Source organism: Amblyomma mixtum, chromosome 9 (assembly GCF_055824585.1).
Source record: "Amblyomma mixtum isolate Tamu chromosome 9, ASM5582458v1, whole genome shotgun sequence".
Classification (NCBI taxonomy): Eukaryota; Metazoa; Arthropoda; class Arachnida; order Ixodida; family Ixodidae; genus Amblyomma; species Amblyomma mixtum.
The window spans coordinates 87,032,786-87,051,420 of record NC_143020.1 but is presented as its reverse complement, the minus strand read 5'-3'; the positions used below and the strand labels follow the sequence as shown (position 1 = coordinate 87,051,420).

General features: G+C 44.6%; 1 protein-coding gene across 1 annotated transcript; it reads left to right on the top strand.

Moving 5' to 3' along the window:
* Positions 1 to 5,160: 5,160 nt before the first annotated feature.
* On the top strand, positions 5,161 to 16,821 carry LOC149330011 (uncharacterized). The gene is made up of 3 exons (XM_089559343.1): positions 5,161 to 5,338; positions 14,838 to 15,003; positions 16,224 to 16,821. The coding sequence occupies exons 1-3, from the start codon at positions 5,221 to 5,223 to the stop codon at positions 16,819 to 16,821; spliced, it is 882 nt and encodes a 293-aa protein (XP_089415469.1). The 5' UTR covers positions 5,161 to 5,220.
* Positions 16,822 to 18,635: the final 1,814 nt, after the last annotated feature.

Sequence of the window (18,635 nt, the reverse complement as noted above, 5' to 3'; positions counted from 1 at the left end):
CTCATCAAAGCACTGTAGTGCTTGTTGAGGGCCATCTCCAAACTTTTTGTATCTGCGAATGAATATATATGATAGCACTGTGTCCTGGATCAGAAGTCAAGTATGTTGATTGCATTCCACACACTGCTTTACACAGATGCCTCTGTTTCCCACCTCGTTTCACCATGGCCAAGGAAATATTTCAGAAACGACTTCCAACACCATTTGATGGTCTCGAAGGCAGCACACATGTCATACACAGAACAATGGAAGCTGAAGAAACTAATAGGTTGACAAGACGAGGAATTTAAAGCAGCAAGCAGAACCCAAAGCTGAATGCCAAAGGAGCAACATTCTTTTAGCCACTAATGTAAACTGCCAAGCTCACAACTTAGCCTGTTTCACTTGCCAACAGAACGCTAGCGTTTCTGACTTGATCTCAAGATTGCAGGAATAACATTAGGAACACAGAGATAAACAAAAAAACAGGGGTAAGAGAGTGGTGGAGGCCCCTCAGTTCAGTGCAGACATTTTGAAAGAACTATAGTCATCTTTGTAGTGACGAGAAGAAAGCTATGACGAGTGTAAAGGTAACGTAAACTGCCTCACCCTGGGTGGATGCCTGAACTACACCAGGAGGAGGAAAGGATGACGGAAGTGAAGAGCGGACATCGAGAAAGAAGAAAAGTGCACATAGTACATATTAAGCATAGTTAATAGCATGCGTGCGTGGATCCAGCCCATTTATGCTCAGAACCATGGTCTCACAACTTACCTGCACACTAAAAGAGCAGTGGCACATTCCTAAGGTTTGTTCCCAAATGTTGAGCATTGAGGTTGTTGGTTCTGCATGACTGAAAAGAGGAAAAGCAGTCCAAAGAACAGGGAGGAAGGGGAAAAACATTGTATGATAGAGAAAGCCGGCTCAGAAATGCGGATACTTTTCGTCCTACTAAGAACAAATTCAAGTTCATATCGGAAAACACAAGAACAATGCACACAAAGTAAAGTAGGATGGAGAAGAATTTCTGCTCAAACTGAATGGAGCCATATAGATTTACAGAGAAAGCAGTGTAACTCTAATACTGAAAACACACAGAGTACAGGGCAACAAAAGAAGCGAAGAAAAAAGAACACCTTACGCTACAAACGATCCCCAGTTATTCTTTGTTTAGAATATGATTCTTAAAATCAGCCTTAAATCATTGATATAGAGGTAAAACTAAAATCTGGAGCACGAAGGATGGCTTTGGTCTAAGGCAAAAGCTTGAAAAGACTCGTGCTATATTACTTGCTCATGGATGCAATGCATATTTCACTGCTAATATTTCTTTCCACGTATGTTTGCGACGCATACTTACTCCACTGATCCTCAGCATGGCATACCAAAGCATGACCAGCCACATCTCTTTACTATTCGAAGAAAAGTGAGCTCTAATTGCAGTCTATCATGCTGTGGCATTAACCGACAGTTCCTTAGGTAACAGCGGATTACAGGCGAATGCACATATACAACAGGGTACCAACAGTGAGGTAAGCAGGAGATTATACTGGGGTGCTTGCAGGAATGAAGAGGCTACAGGTGGGTCTGAATAGAGAGGGATATGGGGGAGGCCATTGTATTGAAGAGGGCATAGTTGGGTCAAAGATGACGACACAGTAACATTACAAATATGTTACCTGGGCACACAGTTCTTCAATGCCCTGATCAGATTCAGTGAAGTGGCTGTTTAATATTTGAAATGCATTCACCTTACTTTGATGACACAGGCCAGGAGCAAAGAATAAGATTAAGTGAGTAACAATAAACAAAAACACATTGATGAGACAAGAAATAAACAATCAGCACAAAAAATAAAAGTCTGGATAAGATCAGCATTGACGGATCTTTCATGTGTAGTGCGTGTTTCTTAGCTCTTTGATCCATTTCCGAAATATGGAACGAATTTAGTTCAGAAATATGCCTCCGTGCAACCAGCCAGCCACATAAGCGATCGTATAGTAATGAATGCGGTAGTTTTCGTTCTGCCCACTTCCTGCGTCGTGAAGGCCGCTTGGACATTATTCAAAATTATGCCTTCCTGTGACCAACTTCAAAGGCCTATTAGCCCATAATCTCTCCTATTGCAAGGCTATAGGCTTAGGAACAAGAATTCGATGACTGTCCTTATCATTGTGTTGTACCTCTTCAATCACAGTTGTCCTTACAGTGCCTTCGTTGTTCAAAATCTGTATTTTTCAAGCAAGTATTGAAGACCTCAGCCTTCGCTCAGGGGGGCTCGTGAGCCACACTCCGTGCGACGAACCACCAGCAACTACAGTAAAAAAACTTTTTTAATTCAAACAGCAAAAAAAAGGAAGAATCCAAGTCTTGTGGATTGTGAAAACACCGTCAACCTGCAGTTGGGTAAAGAAGAAAAAAGAGTAAGCGAAGGCAAGGCAAGGCACACGCAGAAAGGCAGCTCAAAAGGGCAGACGAGGCACCAGGCAACCTGACGCAACGGTGAGGCGATGAGACATACTCACCTAGCAAACGGAAAACAGACATCCTTGAGCGGGGACTTACGCAAAGTTCCCTTCACTGACGCGGTAATCCACCTTCAGGAGAAACGCCTGGACAACACCGCCAAAATCCAAAATGCTCCGGCTGAAAAAGTCTGTTTGCTTGCAGCTTATCTAGCGCGGGATGGGTCACGTGCGATTTCTATCCGCTGCCATCCTGGGACCAGCCTAACATGTGCAATAAGGTTGCCATCATTTGAGTGCAGAAGGGTGCACTCGCCCCCAACAGAACACCACCCACCGAGTGGGGGCCTCGTGTGTGTCCTTATACGCCGAGAAAGAGGGGCCAAATGCCCACAGTATGGTGGCATCAGTGCTTGCATAACTGCTGAAGCTGAATTACAAATGGATTGTATTCAACTTGGGATGTCTGTCCAGAAAGATGCAGCGAGTCCCTTTTGCCGACATCATACTTTCCTCATTTTTCCTCAGCATGTGTTGAAAGTATGGGGCTGTGTTTAGAATTGGTTAGTTTTTGCACACTGCACTGCTGTTCCAAGTCTTGTCTTCTGGCCTGCTTTATTTTTTATGCATGCACAAGCTTTTTTAAAATCTTCAGTAATGTGGAACTCAGCGGTTAATACTTCTTCTCCAAGATCAAGTTCATAAACGCACACATCTCTAATGCGCGAAGATGATGGGCCAGCACTATGATTCGACCATTATGCTAAGTGATGAATCCCTCTCCCGTCGTGTTCAGCGTGAGAGAAAAGGTGTAGGAGACTGAAAAGTGATTAACAGGAAACCAGTCCAGGAGAAGGAACTGGAAAGTCAGTGAACAAAGAATAAAGCATTAGCTGATATCGAGACTTGCAGCTGCCTACATGATCTACACCACAAATCAACACATCTCAGTGGCCTGCATTCAGGAAGCGAAAATATGCCTACACTTGAGAAAGTTGTAAAACTATATTTAAAGAATATATCCACAGCAGAGAAAATGCAAACAACTCCCTTTCGCTAGATGCCACAGGAAATGGTTAGCTCACAGAAATGCGTCTCACAATTTGGACCCAGAGTGATTTTTCGATCTTGGAAAGTGCAAACCGACAACAAAAAAGCGGCTGCAGTTCATACTGCTCCAGTCAATACACGGAAATACGTCTCTACACAGTCCCTACAAGTGAAGTTGTTAATTCAGACCTCTCACCAGATGACCACACAGAACTGCTTAATTCCTACTGGGACCTGGCGATTCACGACGCACGTACCTGAAGAGCAATGCACAAATAAAGAGTGCACACATGAAACTGCAGTACCTTTCGAAGCTGTCTGAAGTGCTACTGCCATATAAGCTGAATAGTTCTTCAACAGTGCAGTAAAAAGAAAAAAAACTGCCATAATATTGATTCTTTACTACACTGAGTTTGACTCCATGACTCAGCACCAGCTTAACATGTCGTAGCCACTGTGCCAAGCTGAGGCACTGAGGCACAGACTTGAGAAAAAAATCACTCACCCACGTCGGATCGTATGCATCAGGCTGACAGCGCTGAATCGGTCATCGCAAAATTATGTGCGCTGATTTTGAAGGGGCCTGCCGCACCTCTCGAACCTAAATACCATTGATAAATAATTCAGGGGCACTTTGACTGTCTAAAGTGCTTAGAGGCGAAAGCGTTTTCCACACCACTTTGCCTATGTGACACTGGTGACGTCACCACTGGATGACGTCATACGTAAATGATGACGAAGTAATTACCGATTACTAATTAGTGACTGATTACTGATTAATCACTCAGTATTAATTGACTGCTAATTAATGGCGCTTAAGCTTTGACTTTGGGAGTGGAACGAGACAGCGTGTTGTAGCACTGCCAGGGAGTCCAGGGAACACCACCATCCCTTCAGCGCGCTGCCTTGCCCTTTGAACGCAACGCTTTTTGAGGAAAGGAAATGGCGCTGTAATTCTCAGTCATCTCGGTGGACACTTTAACTGCGCCGTACAGGAAGGGAGGTAGTGGCAGTGAAAGAAGAAAGAGGGGCCATAATGAAGAAACTGAAAATTGTATTTGAGGAAAGGAAATTATGCAGTAATCGTCTCACATATCTCGGTGGACACCCGTCAAAATGCGGACACATCTGTGGACACGGCTGCTGACACGAACGCAGACACGGCTGCCGACACGGATTTCTAAGGACAGCATGAGGCATTAAAGGCTTTCGCCTTAAAATGCGCGTGCTGTTCAAACAAGTGGCTACGGCGCGGTTGGTGCTCGCGCTATGTTTCATGCGGTGAAAATAAGATCGAGGCGCGATTCCAGAGACTCAACATACTACGACACAACAACGCGACCAAATGGGCCTCCCACATTCATCCCACCACCGTAATATAAAGCCAAAATAAACTGATTACATCAATTTTGTCGTTCATGTTGTCGTTGTTGCCTGAGTGACAATGTGGCCAGATGAGGACCTCGTCAACCACTGCAATGGCTTTGTAAATATTTGTAATCGTGTGCTCATAACACACGATCAGTGTACGCAAAGTTTATCACAAAACCTTTACAAAAAATTACTAGTTGCGTGATAGGAAAGCTAAACTGATTCTGCGTGCCTAAGCTGTATTCTCCTTGCATAAACCGCTCTGCGTTCAAACAGCCGAGAGCCTTTCCGAGCGTCAGTTGACGCACGGAAGTTGAGGGAGATCTTTGCTGAGGCTGTCGTGCTTTGATAGAGATGGCGAACGAAGACGACTTTGCAGAAATTCGTCAAGATTTCACGGACGGAGAATGGCAGAGCCTTTCGGAGAAATCGCGGTACGCGAACATCAAAGAGAGCTGCGAGCTGAAGCTGGGTGAGTGAACTATTAAGGCGAAAGCCTTTTATGCCTCATGCTGTCGTTAGCAATCCGTGTCGGCAGCCGTGTCTGCGTCCGTGTGTCGTGTCGGCAGCCGTGTCAACAGATGTGTCCGCGTTTTGACGGGTGTCCACCGAGATATGTGAGACAGTTTCTGCGAAATTACCTTTCCTCAAATACAATTTCAGTTTCTTCATTACGGTCCCTCTTTCTTTTTTCACTGCCACGTAAGTAAAAAAAAATAAAAACAAAAATTAAAAAGAAACAAAAAAGTAAAAATCAAATATGAAAAATAAATATGAAATAAAAAAGAAACGGAAATAAAAAATAAGACAAATAAAATATGATAAATAAAAAATAACTAAAGAACTGCACCAGGAAACGCTTTCGCCTTGCACCACTTCAGAGAGTCAAAGTGCCCCCTAAAATTTTTTTTTCACTGCCTTCCTTCTGAGCTGTTTGTTTGAAAATACATCTTGCTTGTAGTTTCCCGCAATCAATACATTTCATGCCTACCAGATTGATGCAATTTTCAAAGAAAACAGCTGTGCATAAATTGAAAGAGGCCCCTGACACGCGTGTGTCAACCGCGAGGTAGGGGGGCTAGATCGCTCGTGACACGCATGGAAGTATATCATAACCACGTGACAACATATTTAAACAAAAGTGCGCATACAGTCGACATAAACTTTTAGAATATTCAGCTACAGCTTAAATACTCACCTGTAATAATACAACTGCTAGGTTTTGTTCTTATATTTAGTTGAAATGTTTTGAAAGTGCATGAGTTCAGGTGAGGCGGTGGCCATGGTGTGAAGCGGAGTTTGCTCACATGAACAAATTTCGTCCAGGCCATTGGCTCGAAGGCATTTAGTTCGCCCATACGGTTATACTCGATGTCGAGCAAGCGTACACGACTGCGTTCCCCATGCCGTGCTTTTACACATGTTTTTACCTCACTGTCGGACTCGGACCTGGGGGCTCTGGAGCTTCTGCTGGCCGACATTCTACGTCTGTGTGAGGAAACATGGTCGTCGCGCACTTCGGGTCCTCGATCGGCCCCATCGCACTGAAGAAAGGTCGGCACCAAGTGTGTCTGTTGTCGCCATTCGTATATTGTATATGGCGAGCATCTAGCGAGAGCTGCTTAGGTCGCAGCTGGTTTCCGTCTCAGCTGGCATGGATGACGACTGCTGACTGCCGGGTAAAGCCTTCGCGGACGATCTAGTACTGCCTGCGGAATACCCCTCAAAGGATTTTCAATTGCTGCTAAACAACTGCCATTATGTGGTCACTCGTCTGAACCCATGGCTCAGTTCTAAGAAGACTGTGGTGTTCTGTTCGGCTGGAACCAGCACGGCGGATTAAGAATTAACCTTGGAAAATAAGTCCTTCGCCCAGAGTTTGTAGTTCCGATGTCTGGGAGTGGAGATGTTCGCTGAAAATCCGTTACGGCCTTCATAAGGCTACCGACAGGCTGCCCTTACCTGCCGTGGCACCGATTTCATCAGACAGTGGAGAGCACGCTATGCTGAATGCGTGGGCAAGCAGTCAAAACTGCGGAACACTTGGCTTTATCCTGCCAAGGCCTTTCTAGTCCCCCACAGATGACAAATTCTACAGGCGTCTGGGTCTCTATTTCCCACCCAGCTAGAGGTACTGGATCGCGATCACAGCAGCAAACATAATATCCGAGCCCCAGTGGAGACCATCGAGAAGCACCTTGCTGGGTGCTGTGTACAGATGATACTAGGAGCACCTCTAAAAAACTGGTTTGGGGTGTCATGAGGAAGCAGTCAATGAAATGGCCAGCAAGCTTACGATGTGCTGTTGTCATTGCTGTTCCAGTTGTATGTGTGTGTTCATGCGTGTGCATGCATTCTGTGTAGGGAGTGACTAGAAGTGTGTGCATGTGTTTGTGTACTCTGGCTGGGCACCACACCATCTGTGCTCACCTGATTCAAAGGACAAAGCCACAGTCATCATCAGGCTGTCTCGACTAACTTGGCTCCCACTGTTCCACAGGGGTGAAAGAATTATCATGCAGGATCTCAGAGTATTTGGCGTGTATAGCAATTTCATGGAGTGCAATTTCTAACTGCATACAGGGCTTCAATGCTGCGCTGTGCTCGATGCTGCTGTGATGCTTCAAGCTATTGAAAGCAAAGAAAGTTCCCTGTGCCCGTCTCTCAAAATTGTTTTTTTTTGGGTGGTTATGAAAATTCCGTGATGCCTTCCAATACGAAAGATCTGAATTGCTCTGGAGCCAGAACACTTGTCTGGCTTTCATTGGTTACTGTCACATAAAGGAAGGCGCATATCTGCACATGTTTCTGTAAATAAGCTCTCCAGCGGTGCGGCCTGGAATAAAAGCCTTTCTATTCAACTTTTGTTTTTCAAACGAAGGCAGCCTCTTACTGATCCTTTGCGCGTTCTCATGCGCTCACCAACCCCGACTATGAATCTTGTCAACCGATCTTTTGGTCTTGAGCTGTTGCCTAGCAACAGTGACACCATATTAAGTTTGTTGTGTGTGAAATAAATAATAAAATAGATATTGCTGCAACTGGAATTTGAACCTGCAGTGGCGCAAACAGATCAGCTTGGCTGGCCAATGCTCTAGGGTACTATGCTATCGCCACAGCTGATCATGCTTCATGCTAAACTGCAACACACTCTTGCACTCTGCATTGCACATTGTCATCTTCATCAGCCTTCAAGTGTGCATAGATCGGATCACCTAAAGCCTCTATCAGAGCTTACCTAGTCTGATATCCTTGCCAGACTTGCTGACGACCCAGCAAAGCAAGACCATGAGCCAATCATGCTAAACACATGCCTTTGCACGTCTATTCAGGTGAACTATGTGAAAACCCTATGCTTTTACGTCTATGTTGATCATTATTTCTTGTCTGACAAAGTGAGAACTGCAGTTGAAAATGGTGCATTGCGTACCTTGGCTGCACATATGAGGATGTATGTGCTGATGTAAAATGTGTAAACTGGGTGCAGATAGCTTTGGGTTCTGTTTTTCGAAATGCTCGAGGAGATTCTTGTAGGGTATTAACAAGGAAAAGCTATGTACCACATTTTCCAAGCTTTGTCTTTGCAAGTTTCTTTTCTTTCTTGAGTCCTTTTCGCAAAATTGTTTTTCCTGCTGCTGTTCTATCTACTCCTCTAATTTGAACCACTGGGTCAGCGGCCTTACCGTGCCACTTGGCTAGGTCGGTAGGATTTGAGTCAAGGAGAAATTCAGAAATCCTCAATTCCTGTGCATCGCACGTGCACCCTAAAGAACCCCAGCTGGTCGAAATTAAACTTGTGTCCACAGCTATGGTGTTCCTAATAGCTAACGTGTCACTGAGGGATGTTAAGTCACGTGGTTTACAATTTTATTTTTTTTAGAATATCTAGGGAGCTCAAGTTAGTCTTGCGTCTGATGAAGTACAATCCCTCCATGGGAGAGTAGGGACGCATTTACACACATTCGCGTTTTTAAGTGTTATGTATAGTGGGTGACCAGTGCCATGAGAAGAGCACAGAACTGCATGGGAACACTTAATTTCCTCATCTTCGTTGTCCTTCGAAAGGATAGAGCAGACCAAAGGAAGCTCCTGAAACATCTGTGTTCTAAGGCACTTTAGCTGAGTACCAGGGCCAAATATTCTGTGCTCATATGACTTATTTTGCAGCTCTTATAGTCACTTCAGTATGCCTGTAGTGCCAAATTTAAGAGAAGAATGTTGCTTGGTTGGTGGAAAGACTCTTCGGAAAGCTGAAGAAAAAAACTAAGCCAGATTACAGGCTCCGTAAGAATGATGACACAGCGATGCTGTTTGAGTTTGGTTCCACTAAGTTCACCATGATTATACTTGTCTTTTATATCTATGTCGTGTATAGTACCACACCCCCCCCCCAATTTCAATGACCACTCACTCGTCAGTATGTAGAAGTGTTTATTTCTGTACCACCCACAGACAGACACCTGACATCCCCCCCCCCCGGTGTCACAACTAATACCACAGTTGTCCTCTATGTAACACAACACAGCCACCCCTGCTGGCACCATGTGGCACCTCTTTCTCACTTTCTTCTTTCACTCACACCTTCCTCCCTTCCCTTAGGATGCTTTCCTCAAAAGCCAATTTTTCAATTTTCTCTTTCTTCATTTATTCCCTCCCTCTTTCCTTTATCCCTTCTCATGTGGGGCAGTTCAGGTGTCCCCAGAGGTGTGAGCCTACTGCCCATTTCCTTTCCTCAAAAAACAATTTTCAGTTTTCTCTTTCTTCATTTCATCTTTAAATCCCCCTCTACCTGTTCTCTTGCACTGTTGAGGTGTCACCAGAGATGTGAGCCTACTGCCCATTTCCTTTCCTCAAAAACCAATTTTCAATTCCCTGTTTCTTCATTTCTTCTTTCACTCCCTCCTTTATATGTTCTATTGCACTGTTTAGGTGTCCCCAGAGATGTGAGCCTACTGCCATCCTTTCCTCAAAAAAAAAAAAGTTCAATTTCCTGTTTCTTCATTTCTTCTTTCACTCCCTCCTTTACCTGTTCCCTTGCACTGTTCAGGTGTCCCCAGAGATGTGAGCCTACTGCCCATTTCCTTTCCTCAAAAAACAATTTTCAGTTTCCTCTTTCTTCATTTCTTCTTTCACTCCCTCCTTTATCTCTTCTCTTGCACTGTTCAGGTGTCCCCAGAGATGTGAGCCTACTGCCCATTTCCTTTCCTCAAAAACCAATTTTCAATTTCCTCTTTCTTCGCTTCTTTCTCTCCCTCCTTTATCTGTTTTCTTGCACAGTTCAGGTGTCCCCAGAGGTGTGAGCCTACTGCCCATTTCCTTTCCTCAAAAACCAATTTTCAATTTCCTCTTTCTTCACTTCTTTCTCTCCCTCCTTTATCTGTTTTCTTGCACAGTTCAGGTGTCCCCAGAGGTGTGAGCCTACTGCCCATTTCCTTTTTTCAAAAACCAATTTTCAATTTCCTCTTTCTTCACTTCTTTCTCTCCCTCCTTTATCTGTTTTCTTGCACAGTTCAGGTGTCCCCAGAGGTGTGAGCCTACTGGCCATTTCCTTTCCTCAAAAACCAATTTTCAATTTCCTCTTTCTTCACTTCTTTCTCTCCCTCCTTTATCTGTTTTCTTGCACAGTTCAGGTGTCCCCAGAGGTGTGAGCCTACTGCCCATTTCCTTTCCTCAAAAACCAATTTTCAATTTCCTCTTTCTTCACTTCTTTCTCTCCCTCCTTTATCTGTTTTCTTGCACTGTTCAGGTGTCCCCAGAGGTGTGAGCCTACTGCCCATTTCCTTTCCTCAAAAAACAATTTTCAGTTTCCTCTTTCTTCATTTCTTCTTTCACTCCCTCCTTTATCTCTTCTCTTGCACTGTTCAGGTGTCCCCAGAGATGTGAGCCTACTGCCCATTTCCTTTCCTCAAAAACCAATTTTCAATTTCCTCTTTCTTCACTTCTTTCTCTCCCTCCTTTATCTGTTTTCTTGCACAGTTCAGGTGTCCCCAGAGATGTGAGCCTACTGCCCATTTCCTTTCCTCAAAAACCAATTTTCAATTTCCTCTTTCTTCACTTCTTTCTCTCCCTCCTTTATCTGTTTTCTTGCACAGTTCAGGAGTCCCCAGAGGTGTGAGCCTACTGCCCATTTCCTTTCCTCAAAAACCAATTTTCAATTTCCTCTTTCTTCACTTCTTTCTCTCCCTCCTTTATCTGTTTTTTTCCACTGTTCATGTGTCCCCAGAGGTGTGAGCCTACTGCCCATTTCCTTTCCTCAAAAAACAATTTTCTGTTTCCTCTTTCTTCATTTCTTCTTTCACTCCCTCCTTTATCTCTTCTCTTGCACTGTTCAGGTGTCCCCAGAGATGTGAGCCTACTGCACATTTCCTTTCCTCAAAAACCAATTTTCAATTTCCTCTTTCTTCACTTCTTTCTCTCCCTCCTTTATCTGTTTTCTTGCACAGTTCAGGTGTCCCCAGAGGTGTGAGCCTACTGCCCATTTCCTTTCCTCAAAAACCAATTTTCAATTTCCTCTTTCTTCACTTCTTTCTCTCCCTCCTTTATCTGTTTTCTTGCACAGTTCAGGTGTCCCCAGAGGTGTGAGCCTACTGCCCATTTCCTTTCCTCAAAAACCAATTTTCAATTTCCTCTTTCTTCACTTCTTTCTCTCCCTCCTTTATCTGTTTTTTTTGCACTGTTCAGGTGTCCCCAGAGGTGTGAGCCTACTGCCCATTTCCTTTCCTCAAAATACAATTTCCAGTTTCCTCTTTCTTCATTTCTTCTTTCACTCCCTCCTTTATCTCTTCTCTTGCACTGTTCAGGTGTCCCCAGAGATGTGAGCCTACTGCCCATTTCCTTTCCTCAAAAACCAATTTTCAATTTCCTCTTTCTTCACTTCTTTCTCTCCCTCCTTTACCTGTTCTCTTGCACTCTTCAGGTGTCCCCAGAGATGTGAGCCTACTGCCCATTTCCTTTCCTCAAAAACCAATTTTCAATTTCCTCTTTCTTCACTTCTTTCTCTCCCTCCTTTACCTGTTCTCTTGCACTCTTCAGGTGTCCCCAGAGATGTGAGCCTACTGCCCATTTCCTTTCCTCAAAAACCAATTTTCAATTTCCTCTTTCTTCACTTCTTTCTCTCCCTCCTTTACCTGTTCTCTTGCACTCTTCAGGTGTCCCCAGAGATGTGAGCCTACTGCCCATTTCCTTTCCTCAAAAACCAATTTTAAATTTTCTCTTTCTTCATTTCTTCTTTCACTCCCTCCTTTACCTGTTCTCTTGCACTGTTCAGGTGCCCTCTAAGTCCAAGTCCGACAGGGAGGTAAAAACATGGGTAAAAGCACGGTATGGGGTATGCTGTCGTGTACGCTTGCTCAACATAGAGTATAAATGTATGGACGAACTAAATGCCTTCGAGCCGACAGCCTGGACGAAATTCGTTCATGTGTGCGAACTCCACCTCACGCCATGGCCGCCGAGTCGCCTGAACTCATGCGTTTTAAAAAAAATTTAAAAACATTTCAACTAAATATAAGAACAAAACCTAACAGTTGTATTATTACAGGCGAGTATTTAAGCTGTAACTGAATATTCTAAAAGTTTGTCGATTGTATGCGCCCTTTTGTTTAATATGTTGTCACGTGGTTATGACGTACTTCCGTGCGTGTCACGAGCGATCTAGCCCTCCTACATCGCTGTCTACACGCGCGTGGCAGGATCTCTTTCCAAACTTTTTTGGGGCCAGGATCAACGGCACACAGTCGTGCACAAAAACAGACATCACTGATTGCTAGCATAAATGGAGATACAAACAAAAAAAGAATTACGGAAAACACACACGACTCTTTACTGTAAATTTGCAGAACGGACACCACTGCATCCTGAATTTACGAAACCGAAACTGGCTCTAGCTAAACCTCCAACAAAGTCCAACTGCCGTGAGAGAGAGAGAGAAAAACTTTATCATGACAAGTGTGTTTAGACCCCCCTTGGGTCCCTGGACCACCGCACGGTCCCACTCTACGTCGTAACGTTCATGCGGTGTTTGTCCATGACGTCGGCACCCCGAAGCACCGCAGCAAGCTGCGATGGCGGGTCCGTGAGTATGCAAAGAACTGCCACATACTGTGAAGTGCCGAGATAGTTCTTTAATTTCTTTTTAACGCCGCTTTCTTGCTTCATATGCAGAAGGGAAAATGCGTGTCTCTGTCAATGTTGGAATATTGGCAAATTGAAAATTGGTTTTTTAGGAAAGGAAATCACGCAGTATCTGTCTCACATCTCGGTGGACACCTGAAACGCACTGTAAGGGAAGGGGGGAACTGTGTTGGTGTGGCCGCCACAGCGGCCTGAAGAGAGAGAGAGGGACGCAGATGCTGACCGACATTGAGAGAGCCTCATTTATTCTGAGCGCGGCCCCTTGAATAGACTCAGCACCTCTAATTGAGCGCCCTCTGAGGCGAGTAATCTTTTGGTCAATCGAAACCACGATACATCATCATCCCCCTCTTTTTTAAAATAATTGTGGATAGCAGCAAGGCTTGCTCCTTTGCTTGCAATGTATTTGTTAATGGAATAAATTATACGATGGTAATATTTTTTTGTTAACAGAAGGTTGGGGAAGGAACATCATAATACATCGTAAATGCCAACTCTCTTCCCCCTTGTGTAACAAAAAGCACAAAATAGAGCACTGTTTGGTAAAATAAAAAAAATTAAACATGTGGCAACACAGTGGACTGCCAGCCTACAAACATATCTGAACACCTGTCTAGGTGTGGCACTGTACCGGCAGTAGTTTTTCATTTACAGACAACTAAGGCTCTACAATTGGAAGAGCACCGGACATGAAATTCGGAGGCCATGTTTTCTGATCTAACCGGTGACGTGTGGTTGTTTTTTTTCTGCGTTGTAATGAATTATATTTAAAATTATTACCCAACTAATCTTTCATTGATAAACATCACAAATTAAAAAAAAAACTCCTTACTCTCCTTGGATTTAGTGTCTGTTGGCTTCTGTCTTGTCGGTTCTTTAGAGTACGCTCAAGTGTCAGTGGCGTTCACTGCTGCTTGCTGCTTTCGCAGAGCCAATCGAGGCGTGGTAGAAAAGGCCATGGGAATAGAAAATTAACTGTTACAATTAAAATCATCAAGTCCCTAGTTAAAACAATTCATCACTGTTCTGATGTCCATTCACACATGCTATTACTATGACACAGAAGCCATACTGTTACCTCAGAAATCTATATTTTTAATCAGTGCCGTGCTTTCTGGAAACACTTGGTATATATCGCCTGCCATGGAGCGCGCCTACCAAGGCCTTCATTATGTAATAACATCCTCCTATTCAGTGTCTCTCGGAAGCGCTGGGCAAATGTTTAATATGGTCCGCCAGGTTTACGGGGTGGTAGCCGCCAACCCTCACCTCCCCTCAGCGCTGTCACTCTCATAAACACTGATTTCCTCCGCTCTTTTGTCGCCTTCGAAAAAGTCGAACCTTGAAGCAAGCAACAGATATGGTAGTAGCTTCTAAGAACGATCGGCATTCATGCAGTTGTCCTTGCCACTACAGAGGTGCATCAGTGGTACTTCGCACAAGAAATTGCACAAGGCGATGAAAATAAAGCGATAGCAACTATTCTGCGGACGTCTGTATGTGTTTGGTTTGGTTTACGGGGTTTTACGTCCCAAAGTGACTCAGGCTATTGGGACGCCGTAGTGGAGGGCTCGGAAAATTTCGACCACCTGGGGTTCATTAACATGCACTGACATTGCACAGTGCACAGGCCTCTTGAATTTCTCCTCCAAAGAAATTCAACGCCGCAGCCGGGATCGAACCCGCATCTTTTGGATGAGCAGCCGAGCACCATAACCACTGAGCCACCACGGCGGCGTCTGTATGTGTGAATTTCTGATGACTGGAGATCGATGCTGGAACCTCATGCTAGGTCGTTCATGAGCTCTCTGTTAATTGTCTGTTGTTTCTGCACTCAGACGATGGAAACTACAAACTTGATCCGCACTCGGTCTTCTCCTGTGACACATGTGGAGAGTTGTTTTCCGAGCAAGACCACCTGGAGATACACAGGCAGCGCAAGCACCCACAGAGGCCACAGGGAAGGCACTGTTGCATCTACTGCCCCTACTCCAGCGATCACAAGTGAGACAGGTTTGACTACTCGCCTCGTTTGGGTGCTGCTAATATGTATATACACCTACGGCTTTGCAACAAATAACTGTTCTCCATTACTTAGATTAAAAAACGGTGGGAGGGGATGGGAGCAACAGCACGATTCGACAAGAGTTAGAACAGCATGCTGTGGCATTACAGAGAAAAAAATATAACATACTGCGCACGCCTCCACCTTTTAGACATATTGTGGCGCTCTCTGGGGAAATGCAGACATTTGATTGCTACTGGTTGAGAACAGGCGATGAAGAAACGAGAATCCAGTTCAGAGGCTCCAACAGAGCCTGCTAAGTGGCAAGAGTATGTTTGAGCACAGTTGTCATCTGTCGCAAGCAACCATCACTAACATGAACTGAGCATACGCTGTGAGAGCTGGCAGTTGGTTTTCAGGCTGGAGCTGGTGGAGGGGAGGTGCGCATGCGTGGAACGGCCATGTGGAAAAGGCAGGACTGGATCCGCGGCCACGGATGGCAACACTCTTGCTGTGGGCGTCTTAACTTTTAGCCTCTGCGTCGTCAGTGAGGCTTGGATGCTCACTATGTCAGCTTCTCTCTTTTAATGTGAAAGCATTTTTGTCTCATGAGTGTCGTGTACAGGGCCTGTTCGCAGAGCGTGTCCGCACGAACTATATCATCCGTTATAGGGGTAATTAATAGAATAGTTGACTGAATAATTATGTAATTAGCAAGAATTAATTAAGTCACGAAATGATTAATTGAATGGTTAGTTAATTGGCTGAAGTATTTCGGTGTTCTGTTAATTACTTAACATGTAAACGAAAATTAATTGTCTCGGTGAATTGTTTATTTACTGAATTGATAAAAGAAATAATTAAATTGCATTGTCATCATACTGATAAATTAATTAGATGGGAATTGACCAAATTACTTATTTAATCCACTTTGCACATTTGTTGAGAATTTAGTCAAATTTATGAATTGCTTGATTAATTGAAATAATTATTTAATTAGTACTTTTGTGTGTATACTAGACACACTAGCAATGGCACCTACACCCTTGGAAGTGGTAGAACTGGAGTCAGAGCGAAAACAAGACTTAGAAATGGCAAAGGCATAAAGAAACTGACGCGCAGCAACATAATCAGCAGCAGTAAGAGAAATGCTTTCGCACCGCTGCACCTTAGCAGACAAGTGCATCACTGGAATTTTCTTCCGTTGTCACACACCCAGATCCCACGTCACCGTCCATGTGCGTATCCACACTGGTGAGCGGCCCTTCGTGTGCCAGGAGTGTGGGAAAGGCTTCAAAGAGCGGCGGAATCTCACCCGCCATCTGCTGGTCCACTCTGTGCGTATCCACACTGGTGAGCGGCCCTTCGTGTGCCAGGAGTGTGGGAAGGGCTTTACACGCCGTCATGACCTCACCCGCCACCTGCTGATGCACTCTGGGGAAAGGCCGCACCAGTGCGCGGACTGCGGACAGCGCTTCAACCGAACGTCCAATCTGTCGCTTCACCGCAAGGAGCACCACTCTGTGGATGGCGGGGCTAAATCGCACCTGTGTCCCCACTGCGGAAGGGGGTTCACCCAGAGGGGCAACCTCGACAGACACCTGCTGACACACACGGGGCAGAGACCCTACGCCTGCTCACAGTGCGGGGTGTGGTTCGCGCAACGCAGCACCGCCATGAGACACGAGAGGGTGGTGCATTACCGCCAATACAGGCTGCACTGCCCCCACTGCGGGAAAGGGTGCAGGGACGCGGCCAGAATGAGAAGCCACATGCGCACACGCCACGCCTCCGCAGTGGAAAAGAAGTCTAAATAAACGAGGAAAGCAAAAACGAAGATGCTCTTGTCGCACCCTGTTCTGTGTGTGTTTTTTCGCGCAAATTTTTACCAGCCGTGAATTATTGCAAAAAGTAGCTTTTAGCACAGAAAGACGGCACAAGAAGGAAGGAACTTTACAGGGCCGAGCGTTTACAACTCAGGTTTTTATAGCCAGGCCACTTGCTTTTATACACAACATGTTCGTGTCAACAAACTGAGAGAAAAGAATTCACTCACGAACATGTCAATTCGACTTAGATCCCATTATCCCACGAGGAGGTTTGGAGGGAATTATTTTCTTTCACTTTGTCAGTATACGAGCAGCTGATGCATAGAAGAAAGTGGTCTGAAAATAAAAACATAAATTGTTAGTCGGTGCTCTGACCTGTCATAATCGTTCCTTCCTGTGCTGCCTTTCTGCCCTAACAACAAATTCTGGTAATGCACCAACTACCCTGTGGAAACGTTCTCGCAAGTTACAACAACTAGCCCCACAGAAAGCCTTACTCATGCTATGCAATTATTAGGGAGCAATTGAGAAGGATACTTTAAAGAACACTAAGGGCGCACAACAAAACCTAAGTGGTGTTGCGATCCCTCAGGGCCAATATACACTCCAGGGCGAAAAAATAGTGTGCTTTCAACGAACACGTAAATCGGGCGATTTTCAGCAAAAAAAAAAAAAGGCGCGCGCTCACACAGGCACACACACACACTCACAGTAAGAGAGAGAAAGGCTGTACAGAAGAACTGATATCCAGAGACATTAAAGCGGGCAAAAAAACGCGTTTGCTTGACGTGCAGTGATCTGCTCTGCTTCATTTCAGTTTCTAAAGAACAATAATGTGAAAAACCTTCACGAATTTTTCAATAGTGCAAGTTCTCAGTCAGTCGTGACTGCTTTAATTCTTCTCCCTGCTGCCTTCGAATTCAGTGCGTTAACCCGTATGCAAATTATGATGCACTGAAGGCGCCTTGACGTACAACGACTATAGGCGGCTTAATTTTGGTGACATGTTTTCTTCTGTACAATGATGTGGAAGACACTACTATGCATGAATCACCATGCACTGTTTGCCTACGACTGCTTAATAATTTATAATCATATATTTCTGCCATGCTTTTTCGGCTTCAACAGCTGAACGATGGCTGTGGCGTCAAAGAGAGGTGACAGGTCATGTGAGGCATGGAAAAAGTGCAGTATAATCATTACTTCATCATTTTAATTCATTACAGTGATGAAGGCAGCGTTCCTCAAGACCTGGAATGACAATGAATGTAGAAGCACTGATTATATTGCAGTTTTTCATGCCTCACATGACCTATGTCTCTTTGACGTCACACCTATTGTTCAGCTGTTGAAACCGAAACAGCAAGAGAAAGAAATTCAATTATAGATTATTTACCTGTCACAGGAGAACAACTTGTGGTGATCCATGTATAATAATGCCTAACTCATCATTACAAAGAAGAAAAGACGCATCAGGTGTCTATACTCCTCTATGTTGTATACGACTGCAGAGTGCCTGCTTTACACTAGGATTTACAGAAGACCTTCTGCTCACGTATAGACTTACCAAGGTAAGTGATGCAAGCTTGATTCCTGCAAGGATGATCAGACAAAGCTGCTCTGTTCAGTAGTGTGTGTTTTGTGTTCTGTGTTGTAGCAAGCACTACAACCTCCTTATACCAACTGACGCAAAACTAAACTACAGCGGCAATATAATTGAGATCCTTTTTCTGCCCCCGGTAAGGGCGACGATGGGATGTCTAGACGAAGGCTGACAACTACTTCCAAACTCTCATCTGTCC

Excerpts from the sequence above, each read along its gene's own strand:
- LOC149330011 (XM_089559343.1), top strand. The coding sequence starts at position 5,221 with ATGGCGAACGAAGACGACTTTGCAGAAATTCGTCAAGATTTCACGGAC. Across the intron at positions 5,339-14,837 it reads GAGCTGCGAGCTGAAGCTGG|ACGATGGAAACTACAAACTT; the intron begins GTGAGTGAACTA and ends TTCTGCACTCAG. Across the intron at positions 15,004-16,223 it reads CCCTACTCCAGCGATCACAA|ATCCCACGTCACCGTCCATG; the intron begins GTGAGACAGGTT and ends TCACACACCCAG.